Source organism: Trifolium pratense, linkage group LG1 (assembly GCF_020283565.1).
Source record: "Trifolium pratense cultivar HEN17-A07 linkage group LG1, ARS_RC_1.1, whole genome shotgun sequence".
Lineage (NCBI taxonomy): Eukaryota > Viridiplantae > Streptophyta > Magnoliopsida > Fabales > Fabaceae > Trifolium > Trifolium pratense.
The window spans coordinates 50,113,468-50,135,135 of NC_060059.1; the positions used below are offsets into that span (position 1 = coordinate 50,113,468).

The 21,668-nt window shown below is 35.4% G+C and overlaps 3 protein-coding genes across 4 annotated transcripts; 2 read left to right on the top strand and 1 right to left on the bottom strand.

Annotated features, from left to right (window-relative positions):
* Positions 1–3,729: 3,729 nt before the first annotated feature.
* On the top strand, positions 3,730–10,206 carry LOC123885265 (protein fluG). Its single transcript, XM_045934544.1, has 18 exons — positions 3,730–3,996; positions 4,702–4,953; positions 5,049–5,116; positions 5,269–5,384; positions 5,463–5,568; positions 5,780–5,936; positions 6,026–6,121; positions 6,196–6,244; positions 6,365–6,624; positions 6,722–6,894; positions 7,051–7,171; positions 7,274–7,326; positions 7,418–7,547; positions 7,765–7,910; positions 8,505–8,693; positions 8,823–9,055; positions 9,494–9,630; positions 9,986–10,206. Exons 1-18 carry the CDS (start codon positions 3,835–3,837, stop codon positions 10,046–10,048), a joined length of 2,511 nt encoding a protein of 836 aa, XP_045790500.1. The 5' UTR covers positions 3,730–3,834; the 3' UTR covers positions 10,049–10,206.
* Positions 10,207–15,168: 4,962 nt separating this feature from the next.
* Positions 15,169–16,728, top strand: LOC123883867 (thaumatin-like protein 1b). The gene has a single exon (XM_045932811.1). The coding sequence runs from the start codon at positions 15,378–15,380 to the stop codon at positions 16,113–16,115; it is 738 nt and encodes a 245-aa protein (XP_045788767.1). The 5' UTR covers positions 15,169–15,377; the 3' UTR covers positions 16,116–16,728.
* Positions 16,239–17,465, bottom strand: LOC123883874 (proteasome subunit alpha type-5-like). Of its 2 annotated transcripts, none has more exons than XM_045932825.1 (3): positions 17,155–17,465; positions 16,678–16,780; positions 16,239–16,379 (listed from the first exon to the last, which is right to left on the bottom strand). In XM_045932825.1, exons 1-3 carry the CDS (start codon positions 17,193–17,195, stop codon positions 16,281–16,283), a joined length of 243 nt encoding a protein of 80 aa, XP_045788781.1. In that variant the 5' UTR covers positions 17,196–17,465; the 3' UTR covers positions 16,239–16,280. The 2 variants fall into 2 exon arrangements, with proteins under 2 accessions (XP_045788781.1, XP_045788777.1); XM_045932821.1 differs by having other exon boundaries at positions 16,678–16,746; positions 17,155–17,444.
* Positions 17,466–21,668: the final 4,203 nt, after the last annotated feature.

Here is a 21,668-nt window from a genome sequence, read left to right on the forward strand (position 1 = left end):
GAAACCGAATGTTTAATCAAACTATTCAAATCACAAATTGATTTCTGACCTTGGTTTTCGGATTTGTCCTTAGACCCCTTTCCTGAACCACTTGCGTTCGCGTTGTCGTGCTTTTTGCCGAAGCGGCAATCCTTCTTGAAGTGACCTGTTTTGCCGCACTTCCAGCATTCTAGTTTCGGTTTCTTGTTAACACCAAAATTGCCCTTTTTGTTATTGAAAGCACGCTTCTTTCCTTTGTTTTTGTTGTTATCGTTCTTACCACCCTCTTCGATCATATTAACCGAGGGTCCAGCAATTTCTTTGCCTTTTCCTTTGTTATCCTCATGCGCTCGTAGAGATTCCTCTATGCGCAAGTGACTTCCAAGTTGGATCAAAGACAGTTCGTCTTTTCCATGTTTCAGATTGTGTTTGAAATCCTTCCATGAAGGAGGCAACTTATCTATGATGCTAGAGACAGATATTGTTTCATCCATCTTCAATCCATGTTGTGTGAACTGTCTAAGGATTCGGAGGAGTTCATTGAATTGTTCCATGACAGACCTCGATTCAACCATTTTGTAATTGTTGAAATCGGTCACCAGGAACTTTTTACTGGATGAGTCCTCTGCCATGTACTTGGCTTCGAGACAATCCCACAATTCCTTTGCAGATTCCACGTTTTGGTAAATATCAAATAAGGGATCAGACATACCATTAAGAATGTGCCCTCTGCATATGTAATCGTCGTTCTCCCACTTTGATCGGCGTCTCAGATTTTCAACCGTGTCATCCTCCCCAATTTCTGGAATCGGTGTAGACAGGACGTGCACCACCTTCAACGTTGTCAACATGAAATGCATCTTCTTCTGCCAACGCCTGAAGTCTTGTCCTTGAAACTTGTCCAATTTTCCGAAACTTTTAGTCATCTCCTTGACAGTGTTTCCTCCTCCAGCCATGATTATCAGAAAAAATACTTTGTTCGTTTGTTAGAAATACGGTATGATAATCCTGGATATCTTCGAAGAATCGTGTTTGTTCACTTTCCGAACAAAGTATTTCGACCCTATTCTTGTCTGGGTTCACGAAATCTTTGCGGGGATAATTCTCGAAGAGCAATCTGTTTCTGACAATAGAGAACAGATCAGAATGTAGAGAGGAAGTATTTTTCGTTCTTTAAAACCGAGGCCAAATGACTCCTTATATAGGAGACCAATAACAGAAAACGAACAGACACACCTTTTCAAAAAAAAAAAAACGGTCATGTATGTTGGGAAAGGGTACGACTATTCAAACGGTCATGTCTGTTGGGAAAGGGTACGACTATTCAAACGAACAGGCACACCTTTTCGAAAACCCCGTTTCAATTATTCGTATTCAATTACACGTTTGGCTTGACGAGCGTGCACTCCGCACTACCCTGACTCGTTTCAAACTTAACGCATAATTGCATTGGCCTATAGTAAATCACATTACTACCAAAATACATTGTTGATACTAAAATCACCAACATATTTAACATTTTTCATAAATAAATTATACCGAAAGATAAAAAATTCTGAAACAAACTTTACTTACTTTGCATCAAACACTAAATTATAAGATTTTTTCCTCAAATTAGATGATTATAAAAAGAAATACAAACAGTCCTATAAGTGTAGCTCGAATGGTAGCTACCAGCGATATTATTGAAATGGCTGGGGTTCGGATCTCGGATTCTACATTTCTCTCCACATTTAATTATGTGCGTCTCTAGTCACTAGGCTACTTGACAAAAAAATACAAACAATTTTTGTTTTTAGATGAACCAATTTTTTATATGAAAAGTGAAAATAGAAAAGGTTGATTTTCTTTTTTGTGCTATATATGTCCTTTTTATCATCTAAAAAGATTTTCTTTCTTCATGACAGCAATGTTTTTGCCAGAAACATCTTAGGAAGGTCTTGGAAAAGGAAATAATACCATCCTTCCCTAAAAGGAAATTTGTTAGCTCGTCGTTATAATTAACAGGATCCCATTTACAGTAAAAACTAAAAAATCAAAATAATAAAAAGTCATAAATCGTCTTCAATAGTAATAGTAATCTCCTACTATGAATCTAGACATGTCATTGTCATCGGCATACAAATGGTCCCTGCAGGCTGCAGCCGCCCATTCACCGTCAGATGCTTCTAATTTAAGTTGTTTTGCAATTTTTGTCAAAAATAAAATAAAGTTATTTTAGAATTATTAAAAAAAAATTAAATCTATTTTTTCTAGGAAAGTCAAAAAAATGGCGTGACAGCATGGATTCAAAAGTGAGAGAAAAAAAATGATAAACTATACTCACTTCATCTATTACTAGTACTTCCTCCAATCCTTAATATAAAAGTGATTTTATTTTTTATATTCATTGAAAATCTAATATATCTAGTAAATAATATGGACCAGATACATTATGGTAGAAAATTTATTTAGAATAAAATATTTGAAAATTTGTTATATAATATTGTTAAAATATAAGTGAAACTATTGTGCTATTTCTTTTAAAAAAATTAAATGAATAAATTTGATTATAATTATCAATGATATATTATCCAATTTTTATGTACCTGTCACAAATAATAGTCCCGGATATATTTTTTAATATAAAATTATAAATTTGATTTGGAATATTTAGGATAATTTAGTAAATTTGATAGTAATTAACTTTATTGTATTATTATTATTATATTATTATTAATAGTTAATAGTATATTTTTTTTTTATGAAAAATATTGTTTATGTTTCTATTTCTATATTCCTAATTTTATGCATATTGATCTTATTTTTTCTATAATTTTTTATTGACTATTTTATTCTCTTTTTTATTTTAATAGATTATTGAGTATGTTGATCGTATTAGTCTGTTTTATTGTTATTTTTATGTGTATAAAAGATTGTTATGTTTTGTTCCAATCTATAGTCTGTTTTTTTTTTTTATAATATTTTTAAGCATTTTTTTTGTATTTATCTTATATTTTTTCTATATATATTTTTTTTTATTTTTTTTAGTGAAATTATAATGAAAGATATATAAAACTTGCAATGTGGTTAAAAGTAATAAGGATAAATTAGTAACTTTGGTGATAATCAATTTTAATATATTAGTAGTAGATGATTACAAAGTTTACTATTAAGCATTACTAATAATATAATAAATATAATTAGTATCAAACATTCAAGCTTACTAAATTATCCTAAATATTCTTAATAAAATTCGTAATTTTTGATTAAAAACATACACGAGACAATTATTTGTCACTTAAACATAAAAAATTGAATAAATAAATTTACAATAAATAATTAACACAATAATTCCACTTATTTTTTTAACAATATTATATAAAAAATTTAAATATTTAATTTTAAATAAATTTTTTATATTAATATAGTGATAAACTCAAATATCGAATAAAAATTAATGGATCCGTCTGAATGCACAAGTTTTAAACTAGTTCTTTATTATAGGAAACAAAAATTTGTTTTTATATTTTCTTTAAATAGCTAATGTATCTGATCTATATATAGTCCAAATGCATCAAATATTCAATAAATCTAATTATTTTTCTCCTTATAATAAGCAATAGGAGAGTAATCAAAATAAACTGTTTGTAAAAAAAAAAAAACCATCTTAATAAGGGTGTTTTGTAAAAAATATATATTTATGAATACATGTGAAAATTTGGAAAATGTCTTTATAAGTACTCCACAAAAGTGATTCTGATTCTTTCTTTCTTCTATTAGCCATCGGGGACAGTGGTAGGTAGTACTATCCATCTATAAATATATTGTCATACACAAATCCCAACCGATTTTGACTCTGAACACTTCCGTAGAATGGATTGGAGTGAGTTGAGAAAAGCGGTGGAAGAGGTTGAACTTGTGGATGCTCATGCTCACAACTTAGTTGCACTTGACTCCAATTTTCCATTCATTCATGCTTTTTCTGAAGCCCAAGGCGATGCTCTTGCTTCTTCACAACACTCTCTATCCTTCAAGGTATTTTCCAGTGCTGATTTTTTTTTTTTTTTATTAATTGTTTTATCTATGAACATGAAGAGACATATATATATTAATCTATTAATATGTACTATATAGTAAATTGAAGACGTGTCTTATATGTCATAGCTACACCATAGATGTAGTTACTTCAATTACTTATATTTTCTCAAGTTGTACTCGTGTTTATGTGTCTATGTGTCAGTGTTAGGGTCGTGTCCAAATATGTGCTAATTCTTAATAGAATATTGTGTATAAATAGTATAAGTCAACGACCCTGAACATGTTAGTGGATAAAATGTTATGTTGCTGTAAATAACTTCAGGTTTGATTCATTTGGAGCTTATTTAAATTTAAATTCATATGTGAAATGAAGTAATCACTCAAGTTGTACTCGTGTTTATGTGTCTATGTGTCAGTGTTAGGGTCGTGTCCAAATATGTGCTAATTCTTAATAGAATATTGTGTATAAATAGTATAAGTCAACGACCCTGAACATGTTAGTGGATAAAATGTTATGTTGCTGTAAATAACTTCAGGTTTGATTCATTTGGAGCTTATTTAAATTTAAATTCATATGTGAAATGAAGTAATCACTCACTTTTGGAATTCAACAATATTGCTTATGTTATGTGTGTACTCTTATTTTTTTTATGAAACTTCAAATATGGAATCTTATTATGATATTCTATATGGAATGTTCAGAGAAGTTTAAGGGATTTAGCTGAGCTATATGGATGTGATTCATCTTTGCAATGCGTCGAAGAATATCGAGGAGTGTCTGGATTGGAACTCGCGTGTTCGACATGTTTCAAAGCTGCAAGAATTTCTGCTATACTCATAGATGATGGGTTAGAATTGGACAAAAAACATGATATAGAATGGCATAAGGGTTTTACAACTCTTGTTGGTCGAATCTTAAGAATCGAAAAAGTGGCTGAGAAAATCCTTGATGAAGTGAGATGATTATAATTTAGACATTCACTTTTGATTTCCTTGATATATAGTTTTGCAATTGTAATTGTATTCATAATTATATGATACCTCTGAAGGATTTGCCTGATGGATTTAGCTGGACACTGGATTCATTCACTAAAGCATTCGTCTCAAAGTTGGAATCATATCCTTCACGCGGAAAGATATTTGTTTAAATAATTTACATTAGTTATGATTTATAATTTTCTGTGTTAAGTTATTATTGAGCAATGATGACGTTTAAGAACGAATATTTTTATTTAATAACTTAGCTGGGTTCCTTAGCAACATCTTAACAGTCGCCAGTGAGATCTATGGTTTGAAAAGCATAGCTGCATATCGCAGTGGACTAGAAATCAATACAAATGTGACTAAAATAGAGGCTGAAGAGGGTCTCACACAGGTGTTACTTGGTGAGTAGAATATGCAAATTGGTTTTAAAATGTTGTGTTTCATTGTATTCATTCATACTTATCATTCTACATTTTCAGCCGCCAAGCCTATTCGTATTGAAAACAAAAATCTTATCGATTACATCTTCTTGCAAAGTTTGGAAGTTGCTCAATCCTATGACCTGCCAATGCAGATACACACAGGGTAATGAATACTTTTAATTTATCAGATTGAAGGCGTGTTTGGTGTGTGGCATGTCAGTGTCAGACATCGACATGATACTGACACATGTAATTACATTCAATCACTTCTATTTTCTTATACTATTATCAGTGTTTACACGTCAGCGTCGTGTTTAGTATCTGTGAAAGTTGTAGTTTCTTTTCTTACCTAAAACTTACCTTTCTGTAATTAGCTTTGGTGATCAAGATTTGGATATGCGACTGTCGAATCCTCTTCATCTCCGTTCAATTTTTGAGGACAAGAGATATTCAAAATCTCGGATAGTTCTTTTACATGCATCCTATCCATTCTCGAAGGAAGCATCGTATCTAGCATCTGTGTACCCTCAGGTAAACATTTCATAACTCAGTGAATTGTATTAGTAGATTCCTATATCAATTACATGTTCACTGCAAAGTAACACAATCTTCTCATTCAGGTTTACCTTGATTTTGGGTTGGCAATTCCAAAGCTTAGTGTACATGGGATGATTTCATCATTGAAAGAGCTTTTAGAACTGGCTCCAATAAATAAGGTGACAATATAAGAAATTCGAATAATTATTCACTGATATAAAAAAAATTCAGATTAATTTATCTTGCATTGCAGGTGATGTTTAGTACCGACGGCTATGCATTTCCTGAAACCTTCTACTTAGGTTTGTTAACATCTACTTGAGTTCTTTGTCGCTGTTGCTTCAGTTTGTCTTGCTTTTCTCCTTTGCTGTCATGTAGGTGTGAAGATTCACTTGTTAACATATTAAGTTCTGCTTTCACAGGTGCAAAGAAGTCTCGTGAAGTTATTTTCTCCGTTCTGCGCGATTCATGCATTGATGGTGATCTCTCTATTCCCGAGGCTGTGGAAGCTGCGAAAGACATCCTTGCAAGAAATGCAATCCATTTCTATAAGATTAATTTTGCTAACAGTGTTGTTAGTTCACATAATAGTTTACCACTAACTGTGATTGATGATTTAGAGAGTGATGTTTCATTTGTTCGTATAATATGGGTTGATAATTCAGGACAACACAGATGCCGTGTGAGTTCCCTCTACACCATCTCTGTCAATGTAGACACTCTTTGGAAATGTTTTATATTTATATTATGTTCTGAGGTGTTGTCCAATGTTGTTTCAGGCTGTTCCTAGAAAGCGTTTCAACAATGCTGTTACGAAGAATGGGGTTGGTTTAGCATTTGCGGTTATGGGAATGACTTCTTTTTTGGATGGACCTGCAGCTGATTGTGGTTTAGGTGCCGTTGGTGAAACAAGATTAACGCCTGACATCTCTACTAGAAAGACAATTCCTTGGTAACTACTATTTTTTAGTTTGACTAACACTATGTTTATAATCTACTAGTAAATAGCACTTTCATGAATCAAAAGCTTGTCTTTCTTTACTGATATCATCTTGAGAAAACAGACGGAATTTTTAAAACTGATGCAACATTGTCGCGTCCATTATAGGAGCAAGCAAGATGAAATGGTTTTGGGTGATATGAATGCTAAACCTGGCCAAGCATGGGAATATTGTCCAAGAGAGGCCTTAAGAAGAGCTTCCAAAATTCTCAAAGATGAATTTGATTTGGTATGTTGTAGAACTTGTCTTATTTTGGTTGTACGAAAACAAAAATGTTATTCGACACTGTATAATGATACGGTTGTGTTTCTCTCTCTCTCTCTCTTCCAGGTAATGAATGCAGGATTTGAGAATGAGTTTTTTCTCTTGAAGAGTATAACAAGGTATGGCATACAATATTATATATCTTGCGATTTGATTAATGCAATTTACAATGGCAAATAGTTATAAATATGAAGAATAAAAACCATTCAGGGAAGGGAAAGAAGAATGGATACCATTTGATTCTAGTCCTTACTGCTCCTCGTCAGCATTTGATGCTGCTTCCCCAATACTTCGCGAAGTAGCTTCTGCTTTACATTCCATGGGCATTCCAGTAGAACAGGTAAAAAATATGGTGTTTTTAACTTGATCAATATAAATGGAAGATATGATAATGGCTTTGTTTGATTTTCATTGGATTTACTTAAACCAGAAGTAATGATCATTATCAGAACACAAACATGAATTATTTAAGTTTTTATGCATGAATAAAGTTCCACCTCATTAGCTTCGCATGCTTGAAACATTTTCTGAACTTTTCTTTTTATAAAATATTGCAGGTACATGCCGAAGCTGGAAAAGGTCAATTTGAGCTTGTTCTGGGACATACCATTTGTACTAAAGCTGCCGACAACTTAGTTTACACACGTGAAACTGTTAGGTCAATTGCTAGAAAACATGGTCTGCTCGCAACTTTTATTCCAAAGTAAGTCGCAATGTTTGATTATTTTTCAACGCTTCTACATTCTAACCGACACAAACATATTGATCTATGGAAAAATACTGATCCAACTTTGCTGGTTGAGTCTAGCTTATAAAATAAAACTTTGTTCGAGTTAATGAAGAATTTTTTTTTCTTTATTGAACAAAATTGTACATTTTTAAGTGTATAACATTGATCTGTTAGTAGTTGAGGTAGTAGTGATGGTTTAGAAAATAGTTAGATAGTGTAGAATGCTTAGTTGATAGTTGAATAGTAGTAGCAAGTAGTGTGAGGATCACTTAGAGCAAGAATATATTGTATTGCTCTCCACTTGGATACCTCTACAAATGAGTCATGGTTACATATTTATAGGTGTGGATGACATATTCTAGATCCTTGATTCTAGATCCTTCATGATATGTCTTAGTACATATCTAGTACTTACTTGTTCTACTAACTACTCAAGTAATCTAGAAAGTTCTATACAAGTGTTCATCATAACTTGATTAATATTAGTTATTCTACAACTTACTAATGAATTCTAGTAAATTATAGAAATGTGCATCATATTCTAACAGTTTTCTTGTGATGTTAAAGGTATGCATTAGACGATTTGGGTTCTGGAAGCCATGTGCATCTAAGCTTGTGGCAGAATGGTAAAAATGTATTTATGGCATCAGATGGATCATCAACATACGGAATATCAACTTTGGGAAAAGAATTTATGGCTGGAGTTCTATATAATCTTCCTTCTATTTTGCCATTTGTAGCACCGCTTCCTATCAGGTTTCCGTTAAACTCATTTTCCTAGACATTTCAAAATACATATATGTTACTCTCCAAAGTGTAACAGAAATTGTGTTCGGAGCACAAACTATGCTTCTATATTATCTTACATCAGTACTTTTATTACAGTTATGATAGGTTGCAGCCGAACACATGGAGTGGTGCATACTTGTTCTGGGGCAATGAAAATAAGGAGGCTCCATTGCGAGCTGCATCGCCTCCTGGAATTCCTGGTGGTTTAGTGAGTAATTTTGAGGTTAAATCATTTGATGGTTCTGCAAACCCATACTTAGGCTTAGCTGCTATAATTGCTGCTGGAATTGACGGCCTTCGCCGGCATCTTTCTCTTCCCAAACCAGTCGGTAAGATCATATAAATATAAATTATATTGTGTGTCAACATGCATTATGAATATCAACAAATGTCTTACATGATTTTAACTAATAAGCCATTTTATATTGGTTCATATTAACTTATGGAATAAGGTCAATGTAGCTATCGTTCCTATTATTCCTTTTATGATTCTTCAAAAAAGCAACAGGATTACAGTTTTATAATTTTATTCGATTCCGTAAGTAATTATTTACATATATCAAGTGTTACATACTTGCTGGCTGGCATATAAAAATTAAAATCAAGTTTGTTTAAGGATCCATGTGGATGCGGATAATCGAAACTGAATTTTTTTTTCTCTTCCGAATTCACTACCATTTTCTTCCTCACTGCTCTTTCACGATCCTTCGAGCACTTGTGAAAAATGTTAATTTAATAATAAACTTCTTATTTCATATATCAAACAGATAAAGATCCAAATCCAGAAAACCTTCAGAGATTACCAAAATCACTTTCAGAATCTTTGGAAGCTCTCCATAAGGCTGACTTCCTTGAAGAATTTTTTAGTGATAAGTTGTTGACTGCCATAAAAGCAATTCGAAAGGTATGTATTTCACATAGATTCTTTAAAATTTATAATTCCTTAAGATACGAAAAGCTTTTAACATTTAGATAGCTTTTTGGTCACTCAAAGGGGAATTAAATTGCCTACAACCATGTAGTCACAGATCTTGGTCGTTAGATGAAGATCAAACGACTCGTATTCTAAGTTGTATTTTAAGCCAACTTAGTGAAGTTAGAATATAAGTCGTCTGATCTCTACCGAACAATTAAAGATCCCTTGACTATGTGATTGCGTGTTTCTCCTGCCGTTAGGGAATCTCAGTTTCTGATGTTATCTTTTTACCTAAGCTAAGCTACTAATTTTGATGCTTAATTAACGTGACTTATGATGCCAGGCTGAAATTGATCATTACTTGGGGAACAAGGATGCATACAAGCAACTTATACACCGTTATTGAGCTACTCCTCTTTTTTCCTATGTAACTGATTATAGCATGATTTGGATTCTGGAGAATATTTCACATTATAAATTTTCATAGCTTTCATTTACACTTCTCATTTAAATGATTATAGTTAAATTAAGGATAATTAATTATATCTCATTTTACTGGTGTTCTATCTTATTATTGATGTTATCTTCGCTCTAATCAGAAAAATTATAAAATCACCAAACAAATGGTTAAAATTTTGGATTCAAATTCTTCTGCTACACTTGCATGTTGAAAATTGGTATTCTAATTTTCTGCTATCCTTGCTTGTGTATTGCTAATTGCACAGTGGCTAATGTACATAAATTACGGTGATACTACTCTGTCCCAAAATATAAGGGAAAATTGGTCAAAGAAAGTTGATGTATTTGGTTAAAAATTTGGACTAGATACATCAACTTTAGTTGACCAATTTTCCCTTATATTTTGGGACAGAGGGAGTATTTTTGGTTTACCCTTAAAGTGGGACAGAGTTGTGATTTTCTGCGTTTTTCAAAAGAAATGCTGCTGCATTCATGATAGATGTTAGTAGAAGATTGATGCATCCATTTATTAAAGGTGAACAAACTGGTACAGATCTTATTTGGATATGTATCGGTATGCCGCTGAGGTGAATAATTTTGAGAATAATTAATAAACACGATTTGTGAACGGAAGAATTCACCTTTATTTAAAATAGTTTTGGAAATCGATATCACCAATATCAAACATGTTTTAGAAAGTGATATTTATTAATCCCTCACTCATGGCCCTATCTCATAAATAGAGTTCTTTTGGTTTAAACCGCCATGGTTCTGGTTTTCTTGCTAGTTCGGTGAGTTTGTATTTTCACACAATCTAATTCTATTTTGGATTCCTGATCTAGGCTTCATGTCTTATTCGAGTCACACTCTTAGCTTCACGTCAAACTCTTAGGGTCCGTTTGATCTGCTAAAAAATAAGGGACTGGACAGGACAACTGTAGTTGTACTGTGTTTGATTGTAAAACTGTTTCAGGAACTGGACAAACTGGGAGGCAATGGACAGGACAAAAACAGATTTTTTTGTCCCTCACTAAACCACAGCACAACTTTTTGTCCGCAGTACAAGTTGTCTAAAATGCCAAAATACCATTTTATTAACAAAATATCGTATAAGACAAAAAAATGTTCAATATCCCAAAAGTTTGTTCTGTGCTGTTCTGTCATGTGTTGTGCTGTTCTGTCTTGTACTGTTCTGTCCAGTACTTACCATTTAACAAATCAAACACACCCTTAGGATCATAAGGACTATTGTTGATTGTTGGTGTTCGTTGCTGAAAGTTGATGATACGTGGATTCGTTTCCGTGTTGACGGTCGTCCATTTGTCAACTTTTTGACACGTGGTTGGTTCATGAAAATGTTCACACATCATCTTTTCTTGCAATTTCTGTAAACGGGTTTGCTGAATTGTGCTCATGATTGGTTCATCTATTATTCGTTGTAATAATTCAAAAATAAAAAACTTTTATCTTAGGCCTAATAGAAATGCCTAATGTATATAATTATGTTTTGAATAGGAAAAAACTTAATGACTGTTGACGGTTAGAAAAACACAAGAAAGGGGGGCGTCCCACAACTCCTGTGCCAACTGTTGAGAATCTTTTTTAGGAAAAAACTTAATGACTATTCTTTGGGACCTAAACGTCCCAAAACTCCTGTGCTAACGGTTTAGAATCTTGATTTCGTCTTCGTCTGATTCCAACTCCTCTGCACGCCCTTGTTCCATACCTTCAACCTTGGCCTGGAGACGACGTGACCAAGTTACCTTTAACCTTGGCCGGAAGTGTGACTGTAGATCCACCACCGTGGTTAGGATGATCTCATGCCATTGAATCACTATAGAATGGTCTAGTCTTATGTGGTACGGTCGGGAATTATTTACCGCGGCCCCACGATGGGCACCAAATGTTCCTGAAAAGATTTCTTAGCTAGATTGTGTTCTAGGTCCAAGTCTGAGAGTAGGTGAATATGTAGAATGTGAAGATCTTGCTGAGCTAGGAAGGGGGCATATATAGGCCCAAGAATAACAACTCAAGGTGAGATTTTCTTGCCTTGGGGTGGATGTAACCTTAGGGTTTTGACCGGGTACGTCCCTATCCCTTCTAGTGTTCAAGGAAAATATCTTGACCAAACCTTCTATCTTAATGGGCCTTGGATGAATAATACCCTGATATTTTGTCTGGTTCAATATTATATATAATTAAAAATTGTCGGAAAATAAAATTTGAATTTTTTTGGCTAAATATACTTTTGGCCCCATAAATTTAACATAGGCGCACAAGAAGTACCCAAGTGGATAACAGTTACAAATACCTGTTAATGACTAACAGGAACACAAGAAACATGAAACAAGGCTACAAACATCACGCGGTTTTTCTCCGGTTTAGAGGACTAGCGGTTCTGGACTTTCATCCGGACCGGTACCATACCCGGTTCATGGTCGAACCGGTCGAACCGGCCGGTCCGGTTCTTAAAACATTGCTTTAAACATTTCATTTAAAAAAAGTATTTATTCATAAAGTTAAACATTTTAATTTTCAATACATTGACTTCACACATTTCTATAAACATTTCGCAAAATCATACAATTTAAAGTGCTTAAAGAGTACCTTACGCATGATGCTTAGCATTCTCCAATATTTAATTCGCAAATCATAGCAGAAAAAAGGTCAACAAAAATTTTAGAATACCGCGTCAATTTTTTTTTAGTACCATAATGTTTACTGTAACGACCCAATTTTCATATTATTATTTTTATGTGTTAAAATATTTTATTTAACATGGCATTTTAATTAAGTTAATAACTTGAGTTATTTATCGAATACTTTAGTTATTAAGCGAGTAGAGTGAGTTAACGCGTTATTGGGCCAAGCCAATTGGGCTTGAGGCCCAATGGGCCTTGAGTGTGTGTGAGGGGGCGCCCATTAAGGGCAAGGAAGAGAGAGAGAAATTCATTTTCTCATGGTTCTTGTGTTCTTGAGAGGAGAAGAGGAGAGCTTGGGAGCTAGAGCAAGGGGAGAGCTAGGGATTCGAGATCTTCGTCGTGTTTTCTTCGAATCCAGGTAAGAGAGTAGATTTCATATTCGTGGGTGATCCGAGGAAGGGGAGAATGTCGATTTCTCCTCACCCGAACTTCCTCCACCCCATTTTCGTTTTAGCTTAGAACGGATTTTCTTGATGGAAATCGTTCCTAAGGTTCTTGATATGTTTAACATGCTTGTAACATGATTAATGAACGGAAATAATGGTTAAAACGAGCTTTCTAATGGATTAAACTCAAGAACTTTGTGTTCTTGAGAGTTTTGATGAAAAAGTGTCAATCTTTACTTTTTCGATGTTTATGGCGTAGATCTGAGAAATGAACCGTCCTTTTGTGTTTAGATATGTTTGTTTTGCTTGAATATGAACTTATTTGGGGTTTATAACATGAAAAATGGTTTATGTGAGAATCTTGAGAGTTTAGAGTTTGAAATGAGAAATGTAGAAAATTGTTATCTATGAGGTCTGAACCTTTACGTGCAATTTTGACCTCTTTTCGTTGTGAACTGGTTTTAGTGGTCAACATAAAAGTTGTAGCCCTGTTTGTTAGCTTTCCAACGAGTATATGTGCGTCTCCATTGGACTTTCGTAGCCCAAGTTATGATCGTTGCAATGAGAGGCTGTCCAATAATTTCCGCCTGAAACGGCAGAGCAGTGAGCAGCCATCCTTTCTGATGTTTTTCCGCCCCAGGCGTAAACATTTCCGCCTCAGGCGTAAAGTTCCGCCCCAGGCGTAAATATTTCCGCCCCGGGCGTAAATACTGCAGTTTGCACCAGTTTTTCATCTGTGATCTTCCTTTGCATGTAGTTTTGAATCAGTGTCTTATTCTTACATGATTGTTGATGATTGTTGATGATTGTTGATGCTTGTTGATGCTTATAATGATTGTTAATCATGTATGAAGAATAAATGAAGTATATTAAGGTGTTAATCAACTTAATAAAGAAGGATATTAGAATTATGTTATTCTAATAAAGAAGTATATCGAATTATGTTATTCGATAAAGACGGATATTAAGGTATTGATTATCTTAATAAAGACGGACGTTGGATAGTGTTCCACGTTATTGTTGACGGGCTATATGCCAAAATTGTTGATGAATATATTCATGAGTGTTGAGTGCATGCATCATGAATATTTAGGGATATTGGCTTGTCCAATAAAGAAGGATATCGAACTATATTGTTTGATAAAGAAGGATATCGGAGGTGAAATACCCTGATAAAGAAGATGGTACCACATGCATTAGAGGTGTCTAGAGGACATAGCATGAATGTGAAGCATTAGATTGCATTAGGGATTATGTGTGCATTTATGATAAATGATGTTTGACACATACTTGGTAATGTTGATTGTTAATCCGTATGTGAGGAGCAGAGTCCGTCATGACTATAAAATGAACAACGCAGAGTCCGTCATGACTATAAAATGAACAACGCAGAGTCCGTCATGACTATAAATTGAACAACGTAGGGTCCGTCATGACCATAATCTGAACAATGTATTTGTTGATGTTTTGGTATTGTCCGAGACGACGTGAAACTATATGTTTGGTGTATTTTGTGGATGTTTGATTAGGTGATAAATGAAGTATATGCATGATATATGAATATGCATGAATGATGGTGATGTATATGTATAATGTATGATTATGCATGTTTTTGTGAAGAAGTGTTTAAGTACCATTTACTTACACTTGTATAATTTGAGTATGTTATCTAACTCTCTTTTATGTGATTTTCCGTTGCGTATTTTGAAAAAGATTTTACTAAAGGTAGAAATATATAAATAATGGGTTTGGGTGTTACATTTACCAAAAAAAACTTAATTTTTTTTTTTAGAATATTGCGTTAATTATTAAAATTTCTTATTTTTCATGCTGGATAACTAAAAATAGACACCGCGGACCAAGTATATAGTACTACGACGTAAGATTTGATTGAGACATTTATTTCCAATGACGGAGGCTAAATTAAATACTCCCAAGAATTGTTCCAAATTATTACAAGTATAGTATATAGCTGCTCTTCTTTTATTGACCAAACTGAACTAAACTAAGTACATAAATCCCATTCGTTGAATATTCAATTCAATACTCGAAGCCTATATATAACTCAAGAAACATAGATCAACTTCATCAAATCAATCACCCTCAAACTAAAACTACAATCGAAAAACCAAACCATCATTCACAATTAATTAAGCCTCCAAAACAATAATTAAACCATATATCCAAAATGACAAGCACCCGTGTTTCTCTCTGCCTTAGCTTTGCATTCCTCTTCTATGCGGTGGTTGGAGGAGCTAAGGTCACATTCACAAATAGATGTGAATACAATGTTTGGCCAGGAACGTTAACCGGAGACCAAAAACCTCAACTATCAACGACAGGTTTTGAGTTAGGACCTGGAGCAACAATTTCAGTGGACCTTCCATCACCATGGTCGGGTCGATTTTGGGGTAGAACAGGATGCTCCAATAACAATGGAAGGTTCAGCTGTGCCACAGCCGATTGTGCTTCCGGTCAAGTGGGTTGCAATGGTGCTGGCGCAATCCCGCCAGCAACATTGGTTGAAATAACGGTAGCATCAAACGGTGGACAGGATTTCTATGATGTGAGCAATGTTGATGGGTTCAACGTCCCCATGTCGGTAACGCCACAAGGTGGGAGTGGTGACTGCAAAACCTCAAGTTGTCCTGGGAACATCAATGTTGTGTGTCCTTCAGAACTTCAAGTGAGAGGTTCTGATGGGAGTGTGATTGCTTGTAAGAGTGCTTGTTTGGCTTTAAATCAAGATCAATATTGTTGTCGCGGAGATTACAACACTGAAGAAAAATGTCCACCCACAAACTACTCTATGGTTTTCAAGAACCAGTGTCCCGGTGCTTATAGCTATGCTTATGATGATAAGAGCAGCACTTTCACTTGTTTTGCAAGACCTGACTATGCCATCACTTTCTGCCCATCAACTTAAACATACTCCACTACTAAACAAATATGTCATCTTAATTTATTTAACTTAATTATCTATTTGTCTAAAATAAAATAAGTGCATATATACGGATGCACATATATTATTGTATTTTTTTGATAAATTGTTGTATTGATGAATATATATTATTTGGGTTCTTTATATTAATCATCGAATTTGAGAATTTTGTGAGGACCAATCCAAAAGAGGATTTAGAGTAGTCACCAACTTTGAAATTTTTGTGATGACCAAACTTAGAGTTAAGTCCTGCACAGCATAATAAATCAAAATCAAATTCACTTGTTTTCATTTTATCTTGTTGCATTGCATCTATATCCAGAAAGATCATCTTTAAGCAAATGGAGAGGATCTGGATATCTAAATAGAGCCCCAATTATGTTAAAAAACAGAGAGGATATTAAGAGTGATGACTAACGAGGATGTTAAAATCTCGAGATTTCTGTGTTTGTTCCGTTTTCCAGTCTCATATTGCAGATAAATTTTTTAATGCTAAAAGCAGAATAGTGATAAAGAAACAACCCAATGTAAGAATATGGATACATACCTTGTTGTATTGTTCTTGCAGAGAACTGTCAGCGCCTTCAGATCCTGAGCCAATAGCTTTTGCCTTGCACTGCCAAAATGTGCCAGAAGGTTCAGTGCAATATCTGCAAACCAGAACATTTCAATTCAGTATAAACAATACAGAATGAAGAAGGGAATAAATGAACAGCCGCAATAAACTAAACTCAATCATCTAGTAACTGAAGTAATAAAGCCTCTTCCTACAAACAAGAGAAGGAATTCTTGGCAAAACATGTCTGGTTTAGAAATGATTTAATATCTAAGCAGTGTCGTTACTTAGAGTCACATGCATGAATTGTATCAAAACATCAAGTCAAAAAGTGGTCATTCATTATCCACTCTTCTTTGCATATGAATAACCAGAAAAATTGTAAAAAATTCCAGGAATATCAATTCAAAAAGATCATCGCTATCATAGATTCAGAAAAACACATAAAACGGGTCAAAAAGACAATACCTGAGTTTCAACCCGTGCATGCTCAACAAGCGTACGAGCATCAGCAATCAATCCCTGAGTTTCAATCCACTCATGCTCAAATTCTGCTAGAATATGCATGCAAATTGGAGGGAATTGGGTCGGAAGTTGGAAAAATAAACACCAATTCTTGAGAGTTGAGACTTTAAAATAGTAAAGTGTGAATTTAAAAGAGTGGGATAAGTCCGACATTGAGAAGAACTCATTTGTTATTTGTGTTTATATAGTGGATGGTGGTCTCTAGAGGTTGTTGAATATGTAAATTGATTTTGGGTTTGTTAGTTTTGGGCTTTAGGAAGTTTAAGCTCAAATTTAGTAATAAGTAGTATGTCTAAAGAATGTTCTAGAGATATGTAGAAATAAGTAGAAGTCATAGTAGAAAATGTATGTAGAAGTATAGAGAAGTTTGTAGAACTCTATTTTAGAAGTATGTAGAAGAGTCTCTAGGAGTATGTAGAACTCTCCCTTGAAGACTATAAATAGGGGAGAGGTAGTCATTTGTAAACCAAGCCAAAAATTACAAACACTCAATAATATAAGTAGCATTCCCTTCCAACAAGTTTCATATCCTCTCTCAAATACTTAAACACTTTCTCCACCTATTAAAACTTCATTCCAACAAAGTGGTATCAAGAGCTTGAAGGTCCTCCTAAAGATGGCAAATAATGGTGTTCCTCTCCATGTCCCGATGCTCACAAAGAGCAACTACGACAATTGGATTATGAGAATGGTGGCTCTCCTTGGCGCACACGACGTGTGGGAGATAATCGAGTAAGGCCTTGTAATCCCGGAGAATGAAGGTACTTTATCTCAAACTCAAAAGGATAGTTTGAGAGACTCAAGGAAGAGAGACAAGAAGGCTCTCTGTCTAATCTATCAAGGATTAGATGAAGATACGTTCGAGAAGGTCTCGGGAGCAACGACGGCTAAAGAAGCATGGGAGAAACTTCGAACCTCTTACAAGGGAGCCAATCAAGTAAAGAAGGTACGTCTTCAAACACTAAGAGGAGAGTTTGAAGCTTTGCATATGAAAGAAGGTGAATTTATCAATGATTACTTCTCAAGAGTTTTGACGGTTACTAATAATCTAAAATAATCTAAAAAGAAACGGAGAGAAGTATGATGATGTAAGAATCATGGAGAAAGTTCTTAGATCGGTAGATCCAAAGTTTGAGCATATTGTCACTGTCATCGAAGAGACAAAAGATTTAGAGGACATGACAATGGGGCAACTTCTTGGATCGTTGCAAGCTTATGAGGAAAAGAAGAAGAAGAAGAAGAAGAAGGAAGATATCGAGGAGCAAGTACTCAAGACACGACTCGATTCACCTAGAGAAGAACATGGTCGGAGCAACCAAAGACGAGGTGGCGCTCGAGAACGTGGACGTGGTCGTGCATATGGAGGCGGACGAGGTTGGAGGCCTAATGATGACAACAACCAAAGAGGAGAAATCTCATCAAGAGGTCGTGGGAGAGGATCTCCAAAACCAAGGTACGATAAGTCACGGGTTAAATGCTATAATTGTGAGAAGTTTGGACATTATGCTTTCGAATGTAGAGCTCCTGGCAATCATAGAGTTGAAGCGAAGGCCAACTATGTTGAAGAAATAAGCCAAGAAGATGAAACATTATTGTTGGCGCACAAAGATAATGAAAGAGGTGGAGATAATCAATGGTACCTTGATAGCGGTGCAAGCAACCATATGTGTGGGCGAAGAAGCATGTTCGTAGAGTTAGACGAATCAGTGAACGGGAACGTGGCTTTTGGAGATGAATCAAAAGTGGCAGTGAAAGGTAAAGGAAACGTTCTCATCCGTTTGAAAAATGGGGATCATCAATTTATTTCCAATGTTTACTATGTGCCAAACATGAAGAGCAACATCTTGAGTCTAGGACAACTCTTAGAGAAAGTTTATGACATTCAATTGAAGAATAATAATCTTTCTATAAGAGATCATTCAAACAAGTTCATTGCTAAGGTGTCAATGTCAAAAAATAGAATGTTCGTGCTCAACATACAAAATGATGTTGCGCAATGTCTTAAAATGTGCTACAAAGAAGAGTCATGGCTTTGGCATCTTCGATTTGGGCATCTCAATTTTGGAGGATTAGAATTGCTCTCTAAGAAGTAAATGGTTAGAGGATTGCCTTACATCAACCACCCCAATCAAGTATGTGAAGGATGTTTACTTGGAAAGCAATTCAAAATGAGCTTCCCTAAGGAGTCAAGCTCAAGAGCGCAAAAGCCGTTGGAGCTCATACATACAGATGTGTGCGGTCCGATCAAGCCAAGATCACTCGGTAAGAGTAACTACTTCCTTCTCTTTATTGACGATTTTTCAAGAAAAACATGGGTGTACTTTTTGAAGGAGAAATCAGAAGTGTTTGAAAACTTCAAAAAGTTTAAAGCCCTGGTTGAGAAGGAAAGTGGCCTCGTGATTAAAGCAATAAGATCCGACCGAGGAGGAGAGTTTACTTCAAACGAATTCCTGAAGTAATGTGAAGACAATGGCATTCGATGACAACTGACGGTACCAAGATCCCCCCAACAAAATGGAGTAGCAGAGAGAAAGAACAGGACAATCCTTGAGATGGCAAGGAGCATGCTAAAAAGCAAGAGACTACCAAAGGAATTGTGGGCAGAAGCTGTTGCGTGCGCGGTTTATTTATCAAACCGTTCTCCGACAAGAAGCGTGTTGGGAAAAACACCACAAGAAGCCTGGAGTGGAAGAAAGCCTGGAATTTCCCACCTAAGAGTCTTTGGAAGCATAGCTAACGCTCATATACCGGACGAGAAAAGAAGCAAACTACATGACAAAAGTGAAAAGTACATCTTCATTGGTTACGACGCCAACTCCAAAGGCTATAAGCTCTTTAATCCTGATACGGGGAAGACTATCATTAGTCGAAATGTCATTTTCGATGAAGAACGAGAGTGGGATTGGAAAACGAGTAATGAGGACTACAACTTCTTTCCACAATTTGAAGAAGATGATGTGGAACCAGAGGAATCAAGAGAAGATCTTGCTACTCCGCCGGCTTCACCAACCCCGAGTTCTGAAGAAGGAGAAAGCTCAAGTGAAAAGACTCCTCACTTTAGAAGTTTGCAAGAGATTTACGAGGTAACCGAAAATCAAGACAATCTTACTCTTTTCTGTCTATTTGCGGATTACGAGCCCATGAACTTCCAAGAAGCATTCGAGAAGAAGACTTAGAGAACTTCCATGGACGAAGAGATCAAGGCGATAAAGAAGAATGAAACATGGGAGTTAGCCTCACTTCCAAAAGGGCACAAGGCGATAGGTGTAAAGTGGGTGTATAAAGCAAAGAAAAACTCCAAAGGAGAAGTTGAAAGATACAAGGCAAGATTGGTGGCAAAAGGATGCAGTCAAAGAGCCGGCATTGACTATGACGAGGTATTCGCTCCAGTTGCTCGATTAGAAACTGTTAGACTAATCATTTCATTGGCAGCTCAAAACAAGTGGAAGATACATCAAATGGATGTCAAGTCAGCCTTCTTAAATGGGGTCCTTGACGAAGAAATCTACATTGAGCAACCACCAGGCTACGAAGTTAAAGGAGAAGAAGAAAATGTCTTGAAGCTAAAGAAGGCACTCTACGGGTTGAAACAAGCCCCAGGAGCTTGGAATGCTCGAATTGACAAGTATTTTCAAGATAAGAACTTCATCAAATGCCCATATGAGCACGCACTCTATATCAAAGCGCAAGGCGGAGATATTTTGATTGTGTGCTTATATGTAGATGACTTGATCTTCACGGGGAACAATTCAACCATGTTTGAAGAGTTCAAGAAAGAGATGACAAAGGAGTTCGAGATGACCGATATTGGATTAATGTCTTACTATCTCGGCATTGAAGTGAAACAAGAGGATCATGAAATCCTAATCACTCAGGAAGGTTATGCTAATGAGGTACTCAAGAAGTTCAAGATGGATGATGCAAACCCAGTTAGCACGCCAATGGAATGTGGAATCAAGCTATCAAAGCACGAGGAAGGTGAAACAGTGGATCCATCACTCTTTAAGAGCTTGGTTGGAAGCTTACGATATTTAACATGCACGAGGCCTGACATCTTGTATGCCGTCGGAGTTGTAAGTCGATACATGGAGCATCCAACAACAACTCATCTGAAGGCAGCAAAGAGGATTCTTCGCTACATCAAAGGTACAACAAACTTAGGCTTGTACTACTCTGTTTCTGATGATTACAAGCTCGTTGGATATAGCGATAGTGACTGGGGAGGAGACGTGGATGACCGAAAAAGCACAAGCGGCTTTGTTTACTACATTGGAAACACAGCTTTCACATGGATGTCAAAGAAACAACTGATTGTCACTCTTTCCACATGTGAGGCGGAGTACGTGGCGGCCACTTCATGTGTTTGTCATGCAATCTGGTTGCGAAACCTGTTAAAGGAGTTAAGTCTGCCACAAAAGGAGCCGACCAAGATATTCGTGGACAACAAGTCAGCAATA